The sequence below is a fragment of the Trachemys scripta genome, chromosome 10 (genome assembly GCF_013100865.1).
Source record: "Trachemys scripta elegans isolate TJP31775 chromosome 10, CAS_Tse_1.0, whole genome shotgun sequence".
Taxonomy (NCBI): Eukaryota; Metazoa; Chordata; order Testudines; family Emydidae; genus Trachemys; species Trachemys scripta.
Window position 1 is genome coordinate 17,768,741 of NC_048307.1, and position 20,689 is coordinate 17,789,429.

The following is a 20,689-nucleotide window of genomic DNA, read 5'->3' on the forward strand; positions in this document are numbered from 1 at the left end:
ATGTTAACATGCTGTTCCATGTATCATTAAAATGTATAATATGTTTGTTCATTTTCTAAATCAATTTTATAGAAGTTTTACTATTGAAGTGTGAGGCTGGGTTAATGCATTTTTTTTTTTTTTTTTAAGGATAAACATTTCTGGGCCATGTGCCCTTTCTGTAGCGTTCAGGAAATGATTTATAGCCTGATTACTTAAGACGTTTGCCTCGAAGCAAAACCACAAAATATGTGTGAGCCCAAGATGTAAATATGACATCCATTGAACAACAGTCAGTCTGTTCTTTTTCTTTTGACTGCTCCTGGAAATGTTTTCTTAATGCACTAAGTGCATTTTTACTTGCATTTAAATTGTTTTCTTATATTCAAAATTATAATTAACTTGAATATTTTCAATGAAAATTGAATACATCTATAAATCATGGATTACTGTGACAAGGTTCACGTCTGAGGGAAATGCAATTTTCTAGAAAATACAGATGGACAGGGAGGGAAGGGGGAAGAACTTCCTACAATGGTCTTGGGGAACCAGAAGCTCCCCATCCATCCCCACTTTAATTATGAGCTAGCTTGATGCAAATATCATTGTCTCACCAGTAGCTTCCCAGCTGTTGAACAGGGATGGGTGATTAGAATCTTATGAAACCTGCATGATAGATTATTTCAGAAAAATGAACATTTCCTCAACACCAACCTCTCAGATCTCTCTGAAGGGCAAAATAGAACCACTGAAGCATGAATCTTCTACTCCTGCCCAGGGATCACTGCCAAGTTAGCAAAATCTCATAGTTAACTGTATAATATAGTAAATCTGAATCCTGTTCATTACCAGGATTGGATTGATATTTAATGATTAAAGGGCAGTCTCTGTGTTGCAAACTAGACTTAAAGCCAGTTAAAAGGGGCAAGGTAATAAGAGGGCTCCACATGGAGTTAATTTTGCTATAGCCGTCTTATATCTTTGCCCAAATAGGAAAGATTGTGGCAAAATAGCTTTGGTTCCGCCTGCAGTCCCCTGACTTTCTTCATCCTTGACCCTATGTAACAGGATAGCTTGCACCTTTTAAAGGTGAGAGGCCTGGGGCAAGCCAATCTTAGGTAAGTAGGCACACCTTAGCAGGGATCAGGTTAGTCCCCTATAAGAGCAGCAAGAAGCTGCAGAGAGAGGGGATAGTCAGGGATAGAGAACCGGAAGAAGCTGTGACAGAGACTGCAGAAGAGCTGGTTGGGCACAGGAGACCTTTGTCCAAGCAGAAGGGTTTGGGCCTGGAAGACAGAGAACAAGGCTGATGGCCAGGCAGAGCAGATTCCATGGGAGGAGGGTAGGGCTGAGAGTGGCTTGCCAAAACAGGGAAGAGCTGGGGGGAGACGAGAAGTCCCAGGACTGAGAATAGTTTTGCGTTTCATGCCAATAAATTAGATCCTAGAAGGGGTGTTATGTAAGGCCCCTTGCAGTAGGGAAATTGAGGCAAGCTTGCCTGTTGAGTGACCTTAGGCTGCAAGAAGGCATGGAAGGCAGTCCTCACAATGAAACCCTGGCTGCAGGCCTCTATATGAGACTGCACTGAAGTTGTTAATTGATATCTTAGCAATAGTCCAGTTTGCAAGTTGGAAGTCAAAGCTTTGTGAGCCCATCTAGTATTTTAAAACTGAACCAAAACAGAGAAGATATTGCATTTGTCTCCTCTAAGTACAAATTTGCTACTATGAAGGCATCCAGTCTGGCCACAACAGAAATATTACTGTTTTTTGGAGAAGGCAGTCTTGATTCAGTAGACAGTATACACCTCAAAAAAATTCTGGTTTCCTTGTTCTGGAAGAAAGTGTTTTACCTCCTCTGAATCACTGTTAGACACAATAAGAGTCTTCTAATCCCATTCTGCAATTTACAAAGATTTGGCATTATAGACCTGAGATGTGAGAAGCAAAGAGCAAATTTGTCAGTATTTACATATTGGCGAGAAAATGAATCTATTGCAGATAAAACATCTACATGGGATATTTACAAATCTCCTGTTCTGCAGCAATTGATGCTGAGTTCAGCAGTCTTGCTATCAACATCAGAAGCTTCTTTTGAAGATCATATAAATGTTTTTCCCTTTTAAAGTTTAAACCAGTGCACTTTTCTCATGCAAATGAGACCTACATCAGTTACTCTCCTTTAGCTTATTTAACTGTAACTGTAAAGTTTCCTTCTGAAAATCAGTGTGGTATTGATTTCTGCATCATATTGAGTATCTTTTTTTTTTTTTTTTTTTTTTTTTATTGAATAAATCTTGTTGGGTCTTGATAATTAAATACCAGAAAATGTATATATCAAAAAAGGATTCCTATTATCTGTCAGACATGTGAGAGGATCTGATATATAATATATAAAAATTTTTTTTTGAAAGACTAAGGCATAAGAATACTCCCAGTGAAGTGCATGCCTGTTTTATGCTTTTCATAGCCACAGTGCTGTTAAAACTTCTGAAGGAACCCATTACTCATAAAAAGTCTTATCTGCTGCTGATTGGAATAAAAATTAAACATAAGTAGCTGGGAGGCCAGACTACTTTTACATGTGAATTTTAGTTCACATGTATTTATAAACATCTTTTTGGAATCTAACATAGGTCTATTCCACCCCCTACCCCTTGTGGATCTTTCATGTTTTAGGCTTAGTTATCTCTCTCAAGCTCTCCAATGGCCTTGGGATTTTTCACAAGTATGCTCAGGAAAAAAATACTGATGGGCATCTGAGCACTTCATGTTGTTTATTTTGGGGTGGAGTATAAGTGTTTTGTTTTTTAATGTGGGAGAAGTTAAGATTCCTCAAAATGGGACAGTTGAGAGCACTGTCATTTTGGTATGCTAGCATGACGACAGGACTTCAAAATTAAGGGTTAGCCTAGCTGAAATTATGAGCACTTGCTAAAAATCTCTTCATATCATTTTACTTGTAGGACCTTAGCTCAGGCTCCCATTATTTGTCAACCTCTTCCCCCAAGCCCTTCTCCATCCTCAATCCAACCTCAGTTTTTCATAATCTTTTTAATTTAGACTTTTCATAACACTAGGGAAGATACAGTAGACTTGCAGCTGTATTTCTCAGAACGTAGTGGCAATGGCCATCTAACTTGTCCTTAACTCAACAGTGAAGAAAGTTTTAGAGTAGACCTACAAACAATTAGGACACTAAGTATCATATTTTTCACACGTTACCTATCAGAACTCTGTCAAAGCCTCTCAACAGTGTCAAACCATTAATATTTTTATAAAGGAAATATTTTCTTTAACTTAGACAATTCCAGGAACTACACTTTTCATGACTAAAATGTTTAGTTATGAGCAGATAATGTTCCTGACGTAATCTTGAGCCAAAACTTTAAAACATACTCAAGACAAAGATTTTTAGTGAGCCTGTAGGGCTTGTCTACACTGCGATGTTGTTGACAAAACTTTTGTCTTTCAAGGGTACTTTAAAAAGCTGCTCCCTGCCCCTGCGAAAGACACAAGTTTTGCCAATGCAAGTGGCAGTGTGAACGCGGCTTTGTCCTGCCGTCAAAGCTAATGCTGCTCGCAGGGCTGGAAGTATTTTGTTGGCATAAGTGCCGACAAAATACTGACAGGGTTCACACACACGCTGACTTTTAGCGACAAGGCTGTGTCGATACAGCCTTGTCGCTAAAAGCTGCATAGTGTAGACAAGCCCAAAATGTTTGTAAGCATTAGATGCCACCACTGTTTTTGCATTCTGTCTCGCAAAGCCTGCATAAGACTCCCCCCTCCTTGTTCCATGGTATCCTGTACCTTTTCATACTTTCTTTCCCAGAAATAAAACAAGTTGGGGATCCTTTACAATGACACCATGGAATTCTGAGGGAGTCAAGCACACAGACCCTCTTATTTTGCCATTGTTTTCTAAAGTGGATCAGTATTTATCAGAATGTAAGATTTTTGAAGTGGCCACACACTTTTTCCCCCAAAGCACATTAGAAGGTAAACGTGTTTTATAAATGAAGCAAACATAAAAGTAGGAGAATTCATTTTGAAAACATGTCATGTTTTTTGCTACATAGTGCCTAATACTACTGCAATTAATGTATTTTTGTTTGACTATGCACTGCAGTATACACCATGCAAATAACTATTCCTCTAGCTTCAGCAATAATTACCTTTGCAGAATAAGAGATGTTACTGTTTTCCAAAGTTAGGATCACCTAACAAAACATGTTTTTTGTTTTTAATACCCCACAGCCTTAACTCCATCAGTTAAAGAGTTATTCTGCTGATATACCTGATGGTCAACACAAAAGTGTGTACCTGTTGAAGACATTACAGTAGAACCTCAGAGTTACGAACACCTCAGGAATGGAGGTTGTTCGAAATGTTCGTAACTCTGAACAAAACGTTATGGTGGTTCTTTTAAAAGTTTACAACTGAACATTGACTTAATACAGTTTTGAAATTTTACTATGCAGAAGAAAAATGCTGCTTTCCCTTTTTTTTTTTTTTTTTCTTTAAGTAGTTTATGTTGAACACAATACTGTACTGTGTTTTTGGATTTTTTGGTCTCTGCTGCTGCGTGATTGTGTACTTCCGGTTCCAAATGAGGTGTCTGGTTGACTGGTCAATTTGTAATTCTGGTGTTTGTAACTCTAAAGTTCTACTGTACTGGAGATAAGGCTCTCTTCATGTTTGTGATGCAACAGTATTAGTGAGAACTGCATTTAGGCTTAATTGCGGTATGTTAGTAAGCTTTCCTAGCAAGTGCAGATAGGTATGAAAAATAATCTGTAGCACAGTATTACAAATCTATTTAAAATAATTCATAGCAGTGAATGATGATCAAGGAAGATATAATAGCAGTCCACTATTGCTAATAATGTTTTAATGTGAGTGTAGGAAGGATCTTTATTGCAGTAGCAATTGTGACAGTTTTAAGTGTATATCCTTTAATTATTGCAGGTACTAGTTAAACAACTGGATAATATCCTGACTGCCATACATGATGTGCTTAATGAAAGGTAAGCCGCAATAAGCTAGAAAAATGAAGCAGTCCAAAAGTTTTAAAGGGAAACTGTCCACTTGAATTTTTGCAAATTGACTAAATGATAAAACGTCCATTTTCTTATAGAGCACCTTTTCAAATATTGTGCCCTGACTTAAAATAAAAAATCCTTTTAAACATTTTTAAGTGCTTTTCTGCTCCTGTGTTAGGGGCAAGGGTGAAACTGACTGTTGGAAGTATGTAGAGTCAGTTTCACAAAGTAAACACAGTGCAAAAAGACATTTTTCTCCAACTGTCTATGAAGTCATACTTCATAGGCATGACAAGTTATATGAGTAGGGTGGGATTTTAAAAATATGCTTAAGGGAGTTGGGGTTCCAACTCTTAGGCATGTCAGAAAATTCCACCCACATTGCTCAAGTGCAAAAATGACACATGCCTTATATTTCTGAGGTGTTTACTTTTTTTTTTAAATCTTAGATGCTACTTTTAACAATAACATGTACAGAATTTTCATGTAGAAAAGTGATTGTTATTTGCAAGGGGTTATGATATCTCTAACTGAAAGGTTGTATAACATCATTGACACTTGTTTATTCTCAGTTGCTATAATTAAAATGTAGATTAGTATGTAAAATTAGTATAAATGCTCATTAGTAGCCATAGGTATTTTGACAAACTTTTATTTGGTGGTCACTGCAGCAGAAAGCCTCTCTTGGCTTTCATTCAACATGATACATTATATGTATTGTATTACGATCAATTTTCTAATCGTGTCAAGTTGCCAAGGATACTTTCACAAAGCTACTGGTCCTGTTTCATGATGTGTATTGAGCTGGCCACTGTTTAGTAAAAGTCACTAATATCCCTGTTCAGTGTGAGGTTTTTAAAATAATCCTTCAGTTGACATTTTTTTGTTTGTTTGTTTGTTTCAAATTCAGGCGATCTTTCAATATGAACAAATTCTACAAAATTAAAAAAAAAATTAACTTTAGCTTGTCTTTTAAAAGCTGTTTGATATTATATCTATCTTCAATTTGCATCTCTCCATAATAGTTTCCTACTCCTTTGTTTATATAGTAGCTTTTTTCCAAAATTTCTACAGACACCCAAATCCACCTCTTGTCTCTGTCGCTATACATATAATGAAGGGGACGTTAACTATGGTTACAAGGAAGTAAAATTTTACACAACACATAACTAACCTTTGGAACTAAATGCAGCTAGAAATCATTGGGGCTAAGAATTTAAGTAGCACTCAAAAGAGAATGATTCATTTGTATGGGTAAATAAGAACATCCATAACTGCATTAGACTCGAAATACCTTTTTAGAAGACACACACACCCCCAGCCCCACCCACCCACCCTTCATGTTGCTGGACATAAGCAAACCCACTAAGTGACAAGGGTTAGAAAGAAGCTTCTTTTGTGAGCAGGTTATTCCATCATTGTCTGCTATGGGGTTTTTGGCATCCTTCTTTGAAATATCTAATGCAACTGCTAAACAGGATATTGATCTACACAGACTGCTTATTTGATCTCGTATTGTACGTAATTCCTAGGTTCCTAAATAATGCAAATAATTCATACCTTAAGCATTAGCATTTTTTAACTTAACCTGAAAGCTCATTTTCACTACAGTAGCTTCTGAATCTGTCAGTTTTATTTTGCTGAGTTTTCTGCTGGCTGAATTAAATAGTTAGACTCTTCAAGTTTTTAAATGTTATACATAGAATATTGGAGCTTTATTATAATGTAAAGGAAGTAAATTATCCTCGGGGGATTGGGGAACAAGAGAACCCAAGATTTACTCATTTGAATATCTAATGATAGGAGCGTACAGATTACAGAAGTTTTGTGCCAAATGCAACCTTGGTACATATATGCTATAACTTAAATTAAAATAAAATGAATATTAATGTTAGACATGAAAGAAAGAAAGAAAGAAAGAAACTAGTATTTTCTTAAGCCTCCCCATTGGCCAATAGACAAACTTCATACAAGCAAAGAAACACAATCCAACTAAAAGCTAAATGAAAACTGTTTTACATGGTTTCTAGAAAATGGCCGGACATAAGTTCTCATGTAGTGTGAGAGGGAGTGAGTTCTGGAGGATCACCCATTAAGAGTGCATTGCCATAGGCAATAATAAGGTCATTTTGTAGGGTTGCCAGAAGAGCACATGAGCGGATAGAATCTCTTGCAAGTGGAGCATGGGAGGTGGTGTCTGAGAGAGCCAGGTCCTGAACTTTACCCCTGCTATATATTATTGTGTCTAAAGTCAGCTGTCTGTTTACAAGGGGAGATTTGTTCATCAGATGGCAGATCTAAAATAGTTTTGCCAATCTAACTGTAGTATTTCCATATTTATATAGACTTGTTTAGTGGAAATCCATTTCATATTATTCATTTTTATATAACTCATCTAAATGGCAGGTGCAGCTTTTATTGGAAGGAATACAATAGCTTCATATATACATGCTTTTTTTTGCTTTAGAAAAGATTGCTTGTGCAAAACTTTTTTAATGAATATGTTCAAGATGTTTTCTTGTACTTGTTCACTGTGTAAAAGGTCTAACTGATTTTACCCTCTGAAAGCTTAAATAAATTTTTTTTGTATAAATACAGTAGCAAATTGCTTCAAGAACTGAGACAAGAGGGAGCTTGCTGTCTTGGCCTTCTTTGTGCTTCTTTGAGCTACGAGGCTGAGAAGATCTTTAAATGGATTTTTAGCAAATTTAGCTCATCCACTAAAGATGAAGTTAAACTTCTTTACTTGCGTGCAACCTACAAAGCACTAGAGACTGTGGGAGAAAAGAAAGCCTTTTCATCTGTAATGCAGGTAAGAATGAAAGTTAAAATTGGGGCATTGTTGCTTTTCCGGTATTGTATTGATGCACAGCTTCAATCAAATCATTGCTTTTACTAAAATGAACACATGAAGAGTAAGCAGTCAGGGTGTTAGAATAATAGAGATACATAACCCTGTGAAAAACACATTTTTCACTTTGTTTAATTACATGTTTAATATTTTATGAGATTTAAATTTAATTTTCCTTTAAAAATGTGATTTGAATTTGATATCTGGGTTATAGTTTGAAAAATCTTTACATAGTAAGGATGTATGACATGTCCTTCTTCTGTTCCTGGTTAATATCTAGTCTGTAAGTATTTTAGAACTAAAACTACTATTTTAGCTCACTTCTTGTGACATTGCTGCCTGCTCTTGGTTATTATAGCAATTTTTTCCACCTTTTTACTTGATTAAAGTGGAAGACTTGGCAGCAAAACTTGCCAGACATTCCCTCTCCTTGAAATTTTTTTATTTTCAGTCATAAGGACATCTGAAATATCATCTGTCCAGAATGAGGGCTGTGAAGTATTTAAAATCAGCCTGGTGGCTGAAAGGTCCACCAGAGCACTAGCTTGTGTTTGCCTTGTATTTTAATTTGCACCTTTTTACTCTTCATCCCGTTTTGTTCTTGTGAGTATTCATGATTTCATCAGTTTCCTGGGTTGTTTTTGATAGGGAGACCTGCCTACGCTTAAAAGGGTTTGCGGGCATAGATATGCTGGTAGAGCTGGTTTGCTGGTAGAGTTATGTTGGCAAACTGCCCTAGTTGGAGATGTTCTTTTGCTAGTATAGCTTAAACCAGTTTCTAAAATGGAGTAAGGCTTGGTCTGTATTTAAAAGTTTTTTGCTAGCATAATTATGACTGACATAGTTATGCTGGCAAAAGCCCTAGTATAGATAGCCATTCTGGCAAACCTTCTAGACAGAAATTATATTAGTAAAAGAGTTCTATTGCCAATATAGCTTACGCCATTTCCCAAATAAACTTTACTGGCAAAAGGACTCTTTTGCCAGTATAGCTGTGTCTACACTAGGGTTTTTTATCTCCTCCTATCCTTGACCGACAGCTATGCTGGCAAAAGCCATAGTATAGAAGCAGTTACGCTGTCAGAAAAGTCATCTTGCCAGTATAGCTTATTTTGTTCAGGGAACTGGTAAGAGTTATACTGGCAGTAAAACTGTTTTGCCAGTATAAGTTGCATCTATATTAGAAGAGTATACTAGAATAGTTATAGTGGTATAACTATACTGGCAAACCTTTTGTAGTGTAGACCAGGCCTAAGTTATACCGGCAAAAGGACTCTTGCCAGTTTAACTGCATCTATACTAGGGCTTTAGCTGGCATAGCTATGTCAATCAAGGTTGGAGAAAAATCACACACCTTATCGATATAGCTACGCTGACAAAAGTTTTAAGTGTAGACCAGGTCCACACCTGTAGCACAGTTGCTACGCTCATTTTGAAATGCTAAACTTTTTTGTCACTGTCACTTATGAGGATTCCTTCAGTGGAAGAAGTCTGTAGGAAAAATGCTAATTATAGTCAAGAAGCTCATTTTATTTAGTGGTCACTTCAGTTAGCCTTTGGCCTAAGGTACCTTACACTTTTTTTTCATCTCTTAAATGTTTTGTTATGGAGTGGCTATAGCGCCATACTCCCCTTCTCCAGACAGTCGCTCCAAGCTAAAAATATTTGTGATTTACCCTGGGGGTGAGCCTACAGTAAACCCCAAATGTTTGGGTAAAAAGTATTCAAACTGTCTTTTAAAAGGTGTTAAAATTGTCAGTCAGTTAAGTCAAGATAAACTCTAGAGAAACAAGACATGAGTTTATGCTTTACCTTTAGATTGTGTCTACAGTCTGGAGACTTGGTCTGCACTTAAAAATTAGGTTGACATAGCTACATCATTCAAGGCTGTGAACAATTTCGCCCCTTGAGCACTGTAATTAGGTTGACCTAACCCTGGCGTAGATCTTCCATCAACCTAGGTACCACTGAGCTGCAGTGCTGTAGCTGTGCCATTGTAGTTTGTGTAGTGTAGACATAGTTTGGGTGGTGGTGTTCCTACACGGATGAAAAAATCCCTTCTATTGACATGTCTGTGCTCCAGGGCTATGCTGGCATAGCTACATTGACATTGGAAGGTGTTTTTCCCTCCGTGTAGGAACACTACCTCCACGAATGAAATTAGATACGTCCCGATAAAATCTTCGGTCGGGACACAGTTTGTTCTGATATCCGCTGGCAGCACTCCTCCCCTCCCCCCCTCAGCCGGCAGGACTTGGCTTTTTTTTATTTTATTTTATTTTTTTTTTTGCCCCCCACCCCCCCAATGTGTCCCGATATTTTCTTTCCCTCTTCTGGTCACCCTACTGTCAACATAGTTGCATCTACATGGTGGAGGAAGGTCAGCATAGCTGTGTTGATCAGGGATACGTTGTTGTTTTTTTGTTTGTTTTTGTTTTTTGTTTTTTTCCTTCACGCCCCTGGTCAGTGTAGCTATGTAGATCTAACTTGTGAGTGTGTAGGCCAGGCCTTAGGAAAGACAAGGCTTCTCTCACAAGGCTAAAGCATGAATGCTTGTAGCCTGGATCAAAGTGAGGAGTGACCACATAGTCTTTATGAATGTTAAATATCTCCTAACTGGATGTGAAGACAAGCCCTTTGTGAACCTCAGGTATTTTGGAAGATCCATCCATATGTTCAGCTCATACAAGTGTTAGAATGATTGTTAGGGGAACCTTCAAGTCGTTTGTAGTTGGTTGGAAACCCTAACACCATGCAGCCCCTCTCCCCTGGTACCCTTATTAGTCTCTCTAATTCCTAGTAAGTTTAAATAAGTTTGTCATTGGTAACATATCATTTTCCACCCTTTCACATCTTGGCATTTCCATGTTTCCTAGGAAGGCAGAAAATATATACTATACATCAAAATGCTATACAAATACCTGTTGCTTGAATCTTAACAATGAGCAGCCATCTGTTTTGTAGCAGACCTTTCTTATTTCAGTCAAGGTTACAATCGATTTAACAACATTCATGACATTTCAGCTTATTCAAAAATATTAAAAAGACTAGTAATTTTTTTTATTTGTGACTCTTTTTAAGCTTGTAATGACCAGCCTGCAGTCCATTCTAGAAAATGTGGATACACCAGAGTTACTGTGCAAATGTGTTAAGTGCATCCTTCTGGTGTCCCGATGTTACCCACATATTTTCAGCACCAATTTTAGGGTAAGTGTGTGCCTGACTTTCTTCTGCCCCCTCTTATTGTATAAAACATTGACGTAGCACATCACATAGGTGACTTACCTTTTTCTTTGCTTTCAAGGACACAGTTGACATATTGGTTGGGTGGCATATAGATCACACTCAAAAACCTTCTCTGACACAGCAGGTGTCTGGTAAGTCTGGCCTATAAAATTGTTACATGTGGTGACCTATTAGTGTTCTGTTCCACCTTGTGGAGGATGAGGATTTATTTCTAAGTTTTGCTCACTGCCACTGCGCGCACACTGCTGTGGAGGCAACCTGCCTGATCCCCAGACAGAGGATAACTCTTGTCACTCATTGGCAACTCCTCCAAGTAAGTGGCATTCATGAATTATTAAAAGTCCAATGCAGTTCCTCCCCACATAGGGTAAAGGAGTTTACATAAAACCAAAATAAAAATATCTGGATATATAGGAGACTTAATATATTCATAGAACTCAGAACCAAAAAACCTATTGTCATATACCCTGCATGTCAGTCAGTTAAAATTTAATTAAAGGACGTTTTAGCCAGTCTACATTTAAACGCCATTTGCTTTCTCTGTTAGAGAAAATTAAATCATTCTTACAGTTATCAACCCTCAAGTGAACTTCTGAAAACATAACCTCCTTCTTGAGCACCTTTAAAAATAATGTTGTGTTGGAAAAAAGGAAGGATGGATTGGGATTCAGGAGACTGAAGTTAATTTCCTGGCTTTACCACAGACTCCCTGTGGTGACTTTGGGCATGTCACTTAATCTCTCTATGCCTCAGGTGCTCATCTGTAAAAGGGGACTAATGTTTCCTTTGTCTGTTTAAACTGTAGGCTTTCTTACAATATACTTAAGCAGTGTATAGCTCAGTAGGACCCCAATCTCTTTGAGGCTTTTTGTGTTACTGTAATATAGATAATTATAAATAAAAATAATTTTGTTTAAAAAAAAAAAAAAAAAGTAAATGAGTAATCTCTTTCGTCCTTCAGTAATATGTATCTGAAATTTTATACCTGTGTTTTACCTTGCTTGTAACAATCTATTTCACTTGGTCTGACTTCTACAGGATGGCTACAGAGCTTGGAGCCATTTTGGGTAGCTGATCTTGCTTTTTCCACCACACTTTTGGGTCAGTTTCTAGAGGATATGGAGGCATATGCTGAGGTAAGCAAAGTTTATTGTGCAGCAGTATTAAGAGTTTTATAATATAGCCATAAAGGCCTGTTTCAAGCTTACACAGAGCTCTTCAAAGCTCATCTCTCTCCAACATAAGTTTATCCAATAAAAGGTATTGCCTCACCCACCTTGTGTAGGTCTGTTCATATTACCTTGTTCCTTGTTTTGTTAAGTTTATAGAAAGTATGTTGAAATAAAGGTGTGGGGTTGATGGGAGGGGATTCAAATGCTGCATACACTTGTAGAATATAAAATAAAGATGCTTGCATACTGATGTACTTCTTGGATTAAATCCTAGCCCCATTAAAGTCAGCCCCTCTTGTTTTTAGGAGGTCTGTAATTTTGAGGATGGGAATAGAGAAGTAACAATCATCTTTTGTAAGAGCTTAGTCAGTAGCTCTGGGATGTGTTTAGGGCACGCAAATTGAAACATGGGTGCAATACTGCATTTTCTTTGAGACGAGCTGGGTGAGGTAATGTCTTTTATTGAACCGACCAGCTTCTGTTGGTGAGAGAGACAAGCTTTTCTTAGCATTTTTCGCTAGTTTGTAATCTTGTCGTCGTCATGATTTCCTGTTAAAACAGATGAGATGACATTGAGATGATCACAATAATTGAAAAGACAACATAAGAAAGTTGCTTCTTAAATCTTATTTAATATGGTAACTGGTTTTATTTTGCTATAAATCACAACAATAATGCATCTGTAATTTGTACACCAGTAATCTATCTCAAAATTTGTGGTGACTATATACACAGGGCTAATGTAAATACAGTTTTCCAGACATTTTGTGTTGCTTGTCATCTTTAATTAACCAGTATAATTACAGCTTGCTGAAGCTATGCGAGGAAACGGTGGGCTTCTTAGTGTTGTCATATTTATTGTGATACACATGGATATGTCTGATATTAAAACTGAATTTTATATATACTTTGTCTATATTAGTACTGCTTGTACTTATTACCTAATGACATAAATTTTCCTATCTAGGACCTCAGCCATGTGGCCTCTGGAGAATCAGTGGATGAAGATATTCCTCCTCCTTCAGTATCACTACCTAAATTAGCTGCACTTCTTCGGGTTTTCAGCACAGTGGTGAGGAGTATTGGGGAACGCTTCAGCCCAATTAGAGGACAACCAATTACTGAAGCATATGTAACTGATGTAAGATTTCCATACCTATTTCATGCTACTTATTAAGAAATATTTGGCAGCATACAAATGTACTCATGATCAACTTTATTCAAGGACTAGATTTGTTTGACAGCTAACAGAATCTGATTTAATATTTAGTAGTGATTGTGACTTAGGCCAGTGATAGCCATATATACCAGAAACCACAGTGTATTTGATGTAAGTATTTTTGCAAAGGTTTTTCAGTCTGACCTGGCTATAGACATTTGTTGTTATGATCTGTTCATGTAACCATTTGTGCAAGTTATCATGGTGCTTTAAAAAAACTGGAGTGTAATTATAGCCAGCTAGAGGTTTGTACTTCATCCCTTTCTAATTTTCATCTAGTTGAAATCTGATATATAAGAAGTTCTTTCATTTTAGAGTATCTTTTGGAATAGGTAGTATTGCAAAGTATGAGAAGGTGACTTTTGTTCTTACATTTGTAATACAAAAATAATTAATGGGTTACAATCACAATTAAGGCAACAAGGATCCAATTTCATCAAAAGAAGGAAACTCAGTATTAAGGTCCTGATCCTGCAGTTGGATCTGAGTGGGTGGACCTATGCCTGTACCGAATCCCATTGATAAATCTGGGATTCCTTGCAGACATAAGGGTCCACCTGCACAGATTTCATTATTGGGGTCTTAGGTTGTCTTTGATTGACATGTGCACAGGCACTTAAATATGAGACCCTTGTCAGACAAGTTAAGAAAAGAAGCCCAGTTCTTTTCTCACTGAACGCAATAGAAGTTCTACCATTGACTTCAGTTTCAAGCTGGATAGGACCCAGAGTAATTACTTTAACTCTGTGTTTCAGTGCTTCTTTTAATTCGTTGTCTTTAAAATTATTCTAAATTTGGGGTTGTTGCATTTTTTGTATTTAATGAAAATATAAATGCACATTGTCAAAATAAATATTAAAAATGGTCAAAGAACTTGCTCCAGTGCATAGTAGTGCTGGATTCTGAGATGATTAACAGGAGTGTCATGTAAGACATGGAAGGCAATTATTCCACTCTACTTAGCACTGGTGAAGCCTCAGATGGAGTACTTTGTCCAGTTTTGGACATCACACTTTAAGAAAAATGTGGAGAGTCTCTAGAGGAGAGCAACAAAAATAAGAGGTTTAGAAAACATGACCTGTGAGGAAAGGTTAAAAAGCCTGGACATGTTTAGTCTATAGGAGAGAAGACTTGTGGGGGACATAACGGTCTTCAAATATGTAAAAGATTGTTACAAGGAGTGTGGTGATCACTCGTTTTCCAACCCATCAAGGGTAGGACAAGAAGTAATCAGCTTAGTTTGCAGCACAAGAGTTTTAGGTTAGATATTAAGAAAAACTTTCTAACTCTAAGGATAGTTAAGCACTGAAACAGATTTCCTAAGGAGGTTGTGGAATCTCCATTCTTGGTGATTTTAAAAGAAAAGATTAGACAGCTATCTGACAGGGATGTTCTAGATGTACTTAATCTTGCTGCCTGATGGGGGTATGGGTGGATTAGATGACCTCTTGATGTCCCTTCTAGCCCTGCATTTCTATGATTCTATGTAGTTTCAAATGGATGTGGGTTTTTCCCCTATGCTTAAATAACATCCAATACTAGTTAAACTGACTTGAATTCACTTTCCTTCTTTTCCAGGTTCTGTACAGAGTAATGAGATGTGTGACTACAGCGAACCAAGTGTTCTTCTCTGAGGCTGTACTCACGGCTGCCAATGAGTGTGTTGGGGTTTTACTTGGTAGTCTGGACCCGAGTATGACTATACACTGTGACATGGTCATCACATATGGCTTAGATCAACTGGAGAATTGCCAGACTTGTGGTACCGATTATATCATCTCTGTCTTGAATTTATTGACACTGGTACATACAAATTCTCATTTTTGTCGGGCTTTTTAATTAGAAAAAATTATTTATCATATCTCATTCAGGCACCTGAATAACAAACTGCTTTAACAGTAAATCATGATATTTGCTTCCTTTTCGTCTACTTCAATGTCTTGTATTCCCCTCCCCACCCCACTGTGAAGAAAAAAACACCACAAAATAAACAAACAAAAACCTATCAAATGTTAGTAATCATTTCAAAAAGCTGGTAGAACTTGTGCTGATAGCCCTCCTACTTGGTCCCGTTACTGAGTAGTTTCCAGTTTATCCAAAATTATTTTCCTTTCCACTTTGGATAGTGCCTATTCTTTAATCAATGGGTTAACTTTCCTCTGCAATTAGTAGCAGCATTTTTGATGAACCGCCAGAGAGACCAGGCTTTAGTATGTTTATGCAGTCACTCTGCCATGGCTACACGCTTTGGATACCGGATTACTTCAGAATATTGATCTCAACAACCTGGGTGTTGGCTAAATAACTATTTTAACCTTCTGTTGACTAAATAACCATATTAGCACATCGCCATAGAACTTACATCCATCAACCTATATTGGTTATATGTTTGAGTTCCACTTAGGTTGATAGCATAAAAATAGCCTGTCCTTTGAATATTGAATTTTGGGAGAGTAATTATGTTTTTTCATTAACTTACAAAAATAACTAATCTATATCTATGTAACTGATTTCTTAACTCTAATGTAGTCAAATATCTTTAAGGGGTTCTGATTTATTAAATTCTATAAATTAGTGCCATAAATGTGTGTCTGAATAAATAATTATTACATTGAAGATGTATATTATCAGTGCTTATGTTTTGTCTCTAGATTGTTGAACAAATAAATACAAAATTGCCATCGACATTTGTAGAGAAATTGTTTATACCAGAATCTAAACTGCTTGTACTCCGTTACCATAAGGAGAAAGAGGTAAGGATGGATGGTTGCTATTAATATGCTACAGCAATTCTAATACCGTTTTAGAGCACTGGTATATTATCTTATGGAATTTTGCCCCATAAGAAAAACAGTTAGTTGCATAGATGTCTGAACTCATTAGGAAAACAGAAGCCCAAATTCAGGTTTGGTTATTGTTCATTCGGTTGTGGCATGTGAGGAAATATACTTTGTCACATACTAGACAGAAGAGAATTCTTTTCTAAAACTGTTTTCATAATTTGCATAGGCATCATTTGTAGCAAATATAAATTGGAAGGTGGAAAAGAAAAGGATTACAATACAGTATTTACTTGGGGTTTTTTTGTGTGCACGCTAAATATATCTTAACTCAAGGTTTATTCAGTAGAGCTTTTAGCATATATTTTAAGATCAACTCAATTTTAATTTTAGTTTTACAGTTGATTCTTAATGAAAGTTCAGCTACTTGTGGCAAATAGTCTAATTTGTTTTACTATTGACTGGTGTAATTTTGGTACCCTAAAATGATGATCAGCTTAATTTGCCTAGAAGAATTAAAGAAACAGTTAATTATAATAATCTGAAGAGCGAGACACTGTCATACCATGTTTCATTCATCTAACAAGAAAGCTTCACTTCAGAAATATCTCACTGTTAAATAACATTTTGAATCTTTTCATTTTCAAGGTTGTTGCAGCAGCCCATGCTGTCTATCAAGCAGTATTGAGCCTGAAGAACATTCCTGTTTTGGAGACTGCTTACAGGTTGATTCTGGGAGAAATGACCTGTGCTCTAAATAGTCTCCTTTGTAGCCTACAACTTCCTGAGGCATGTTCTGAAATCCAGCATGATGCTTTTAAGAACCATGTATTCAACGTGGCTAATGCAAAGTTTGTAGTTATATTTGACCTCAGTGCCCTAACTACTATTGGAAATGCTAAAAACTCATTGATTGGGGTAAGTATTTAACTGCAGTAAAAATAAATACTTTTTAAATTTTTGCTCAATAAATCATATAATGTTTGGATTTAATTGATAGATACAAGTCTGTGGACTTATATAATGCACATAATCTTCATTTCATGCTTGCATATATGTACTTAAGGTGTCTTTTTCTTGATCCTTCATTACTTTTGAGGGGGGAGTTTTAATATTAACTTCCATGGTACAAAATTGTTTGAAATAATTATTTCTAGTCTTAAAGATGTGATGAAATGTAATTTCCACATTACAATACTTTACTGGTGTGATGGTTATTGCTTCTGATATTGTCAGGACATTCTACTATCTTGATGAGACAAGAAAGAGACTAAAGTAGTTTTGGCATATTTTTTGCAGTGATCTTCACTGACAGTAAAAAGCTACCTTGCATTTGATGTCATGTGTTTTCTGTCTTTTCAAGGTAGAATATAAACCTTTTGGGGCAGTGTATGTATAGGGTGCTTTAAAAAAATGGGGACAGCAAAACAGAAGATTAGCAAACAAGGTCAGAAATATGAAGGATATACTTTCATTAAATAATTTAAAATATAAAACAACCAAAAAAAAAAAAAAGGCAATGTATTTGAATACAGTATATAGAACAGGGGTGGGCAAACTTTTTGGCCCGAGGGCCACATCTGGGTGGGGAAACTGCATGCAGGGCCATGAATGTAGGGCTGGGGCAGGGGGTTGAGGTGTGGGAAGGGGTGTGGTGTGTAGAAAGGGGCTCAGGGCAAGGGGTTGGGGCAGAGAAAGGTTGCGGAGTATACGAGGGTGCTCAGGGAAGGGGGTTGGGGTACCGGAGGGCTGTGGGGTGTGGCAGAGGGTTGGGGTGCAGGGTGTAGAGAGCTTCGGGGTGCGGGCTCTGGCCCGGCACTGCTTACCTGGAACAGCTCCAGGGTGGAAGTGGCATGCACCGGGGCCAGGGCAGACTCCCTTCCTGCCCCTGCCCCACGACGCTCCCAGAACTGTCTGACACTACAGCCCCTGCGGGAGGGAGGGCGGAGGGCTCTGATCACTGCCCTTGCTTGTGGGCACCTCCCCCAAAGCTCCCATTGGCTGTTGTTCTCCCTTCCCAGCCAGTGGGAGCTTTGGGGGAGGTACCCACAGGCAAGGGCAGCGCGCGGAGCCCTCCGCCCCCTCGTCCCCAGGGGCTGCAGGGATGTGATGCCTGCTGCTTCTGGGAGTGGTGCAGGGCCTGCGGTGTCACGGGGGTAGGGTGACCACCCATCCCGATAAAATCGTGACAGTTCCGACTTTGAGGAGTTTGTCCCGCGTCTTGACCGAAGTATGGTCGGGACACCATTTGTCCCGATATTTTATTTCAGGTGGTTTTTTGGGGTGTTTGTTTTTGTTTGTTTGTTTTTTGTTTTGTTTTGTTTTTTACACTCACCCGTCTGGGTCTTCAGTGGCAATTTGGCGGAGGGGTCATTCAGTCGCTGACGGTCTTCGGTGGCATTTTGGTGTCGGGTGCTTCTGTCTTTGGTGGCAAAGTTTATTATCCCCCTCTGAAATGCTGCCGGAGACGGTCCGTGACTGAAGGACCCTCCACCGAAGACCCGGATGGGTGAGTGTAACAATTAAAAAGGCGTGCCCCCCCTCTCCACCGCCCGCAGCAGTCCTGATATTTTCCACTTAGCATCTGGTCACCCACCCCAATACAGAAATTACTGAGTAGGAAAGAAAGATGTAGAAAGCTGCACTGTCTCCAACTTTCACATTGTGCCGCTTTGATTCAAAGTACCCTTGCATCACCTTTTAAAGAGAACTTTTACATCAGAAAAGACTGGTGTGTGTTTCTTCAACTATGGGCAGGAAAGCATTCACATTTGAGAAATTCTAGATAGACGACAGTAAAGATTACTAGTAAAAATGTCCTAATTTCAGCAGGTTTTTTGTGATTTCAGCAGCATTTTTTGTTTAAAGCACATTTAGGACCATTTCTTTCTTTATAAAACAGATGTATGTAACTATGACTAATAGCAATATCCTTTACATACATATTTTTGTGCTTTTATTACAATTGTTTTATAGATGTGGGCCCTTTCTCCAACTGTGTTTGCACTGTTGAGTAAGAATTTGATGATTGTTCACAGTGACATAGCCGTTCACTTTCCTGCTGTCCAGTATGCAGTTCTCTACACTTTATATTCACATTGTACCAGGTAGGAGGATCACTAAGGCATTAATATTTAAGAGGATAAATAGATAGATGTAAACCGTATTTGAGTTTAAGGAAGAATTTTATTATAGCGGCACTGATGGTAGTGTAATCAATGTTTTGCCACCTTTTCTCTTAAATCTTTATTTTCATTGATTTTATTTTCATAGGTACTAGAGATCACCTATTAAAAATGGTTCTATGTTGAAATTGGCCATGCATATTCTCAGTTTCCTAAAAATCTTGTGCAAAACATAATGTTAGATATTTTTAAGATTGAGAATTAAGTTTAATTTATAGTGTGTCTAAAATTTTGCAAGCAGTTCATGATGTGAACTAATGATTTTCCTTATTTGAAAAAAAATAACGTCTGGTATGTTACATGATTCCTCTGATATTTAGCGTATTCTTTTCAGTACACATTAAACAGAGCTTCATTTTGTATGGCATCTTGCATGCAAACGTTAACTGAAACATTGTACGCTGCAACTGGAAAAATTAAAGTAGATTTTAATTGTTGTATTAGGGATAAAATGCCTATAAATAAAAAACTTCTAGATTTCAGATCAGCAAGTAGTCATAACATAAGTGACTGCAAGGGTGAAATAAAAAATCCAGCTTTAAATGGAAGAAATCTGGGAGGGGAACAGATTGCTGAGACACAAGTTGCTCCTTTGCCACCTTGGAATTAATAGTACATGATTGGTCACTCGTTATTTAATGCTTGCAGTGATGTTGTGGGCCGTGTTGGTCGCAGGATATTAGAGACACAAGGTGGGCGAGGTAATATCTTTTATTGGATCAACCTCTGTTGGTGAAAGAGACAACTTGAAGAACTTGGTCCAATAAAAGATATTTACCTCACCATCTTTGCCGCTCATTATTTGAGGTATTTTGCAAGGTATGTCTTGTGGTTGAATCCAGCGTTAATGAGGGTGATGAGGGATAGTAGCCTTGACATAAACTAGAACCATGGTGCACACAAGCATGGTGCCAGCATCTACGTGCAGTTTTGTAGGTCAGGACTGAATGACATAGGACAAACTGTGTGGTGATTTTGTAGTGGCACACATCTGGATCAGACCCTTTCAGCTTATCTAGCTTTAGCTTCCGTTCTTGCTTATATACCTTATATTTTTTTCTGTCACTCAGTTTAATGTTGAAATTATTTATTTTCAGTACTTCAAAGGATTTGAGGCTGTAGTTAGCATAAAAATAATTAATTTATCCCATTCTTATTTAGCTACGCGTTCATACTGCATTGGAGCTTTTAAATTTTAGACTATCATGCGATT

At 37.6% G+C, this 20,689-nt stretch overlaps 1 protein-coding gene across 2 annotated transcripts in view; it reads left to right on the plus strand.

Moving 5' to 3' along the window:
* The window catches only part of SMG1 (SMG1 nonsense mediated mRNA decay associated PI3K related kinase), a 119,532-nt gene that overhangs the window by 29,751 nt on the left and 69,092 nt on the right, over window positions 1-20,689 (plus strand). For both annotated transcript variants that reach the window (XM_034785001.1, XM_034784999.1), the window contains exons 5-14: window positions 4,950-5,008; window positions 7,622-7,835; window positions 10,956-11,081; window positions 11,179-11,251; window positions 12,159-12,256; window positions 13,260-13,433; window positions 15,090-15,314; window positions 16,163-16,264; window positions 16,940-17,209; window positions 19,268-19,398. In XM_034785001.1, coding sequence (XP_034640892.1) covers window positions 4,950-5,008; window positions 7,622-7,835; window positions 10,956-11,081; window positions 11,179-11,251; window positions 12,159-12,256; window positions 13,260-13,433; window positions 15,090-15,314; window positions 16,163-16,264; window positions 16,940-17,209; window positions 19,268-19,398 — 1,472 coding nt within the window. The remainder of the gene's footprint in view (window positions 1-4,949; window positions 5,009-7,621; window positions 7,836-10,955; window positions 11,082-11,178; window positions 11,252-12,158; window positions 12,257-13,259; window positions 13,434-15,089; window positions 15,315-16,162; window positions 16,265-16,939; window positions 17,210-19,267; window positions 19,399-20,689) is intronic.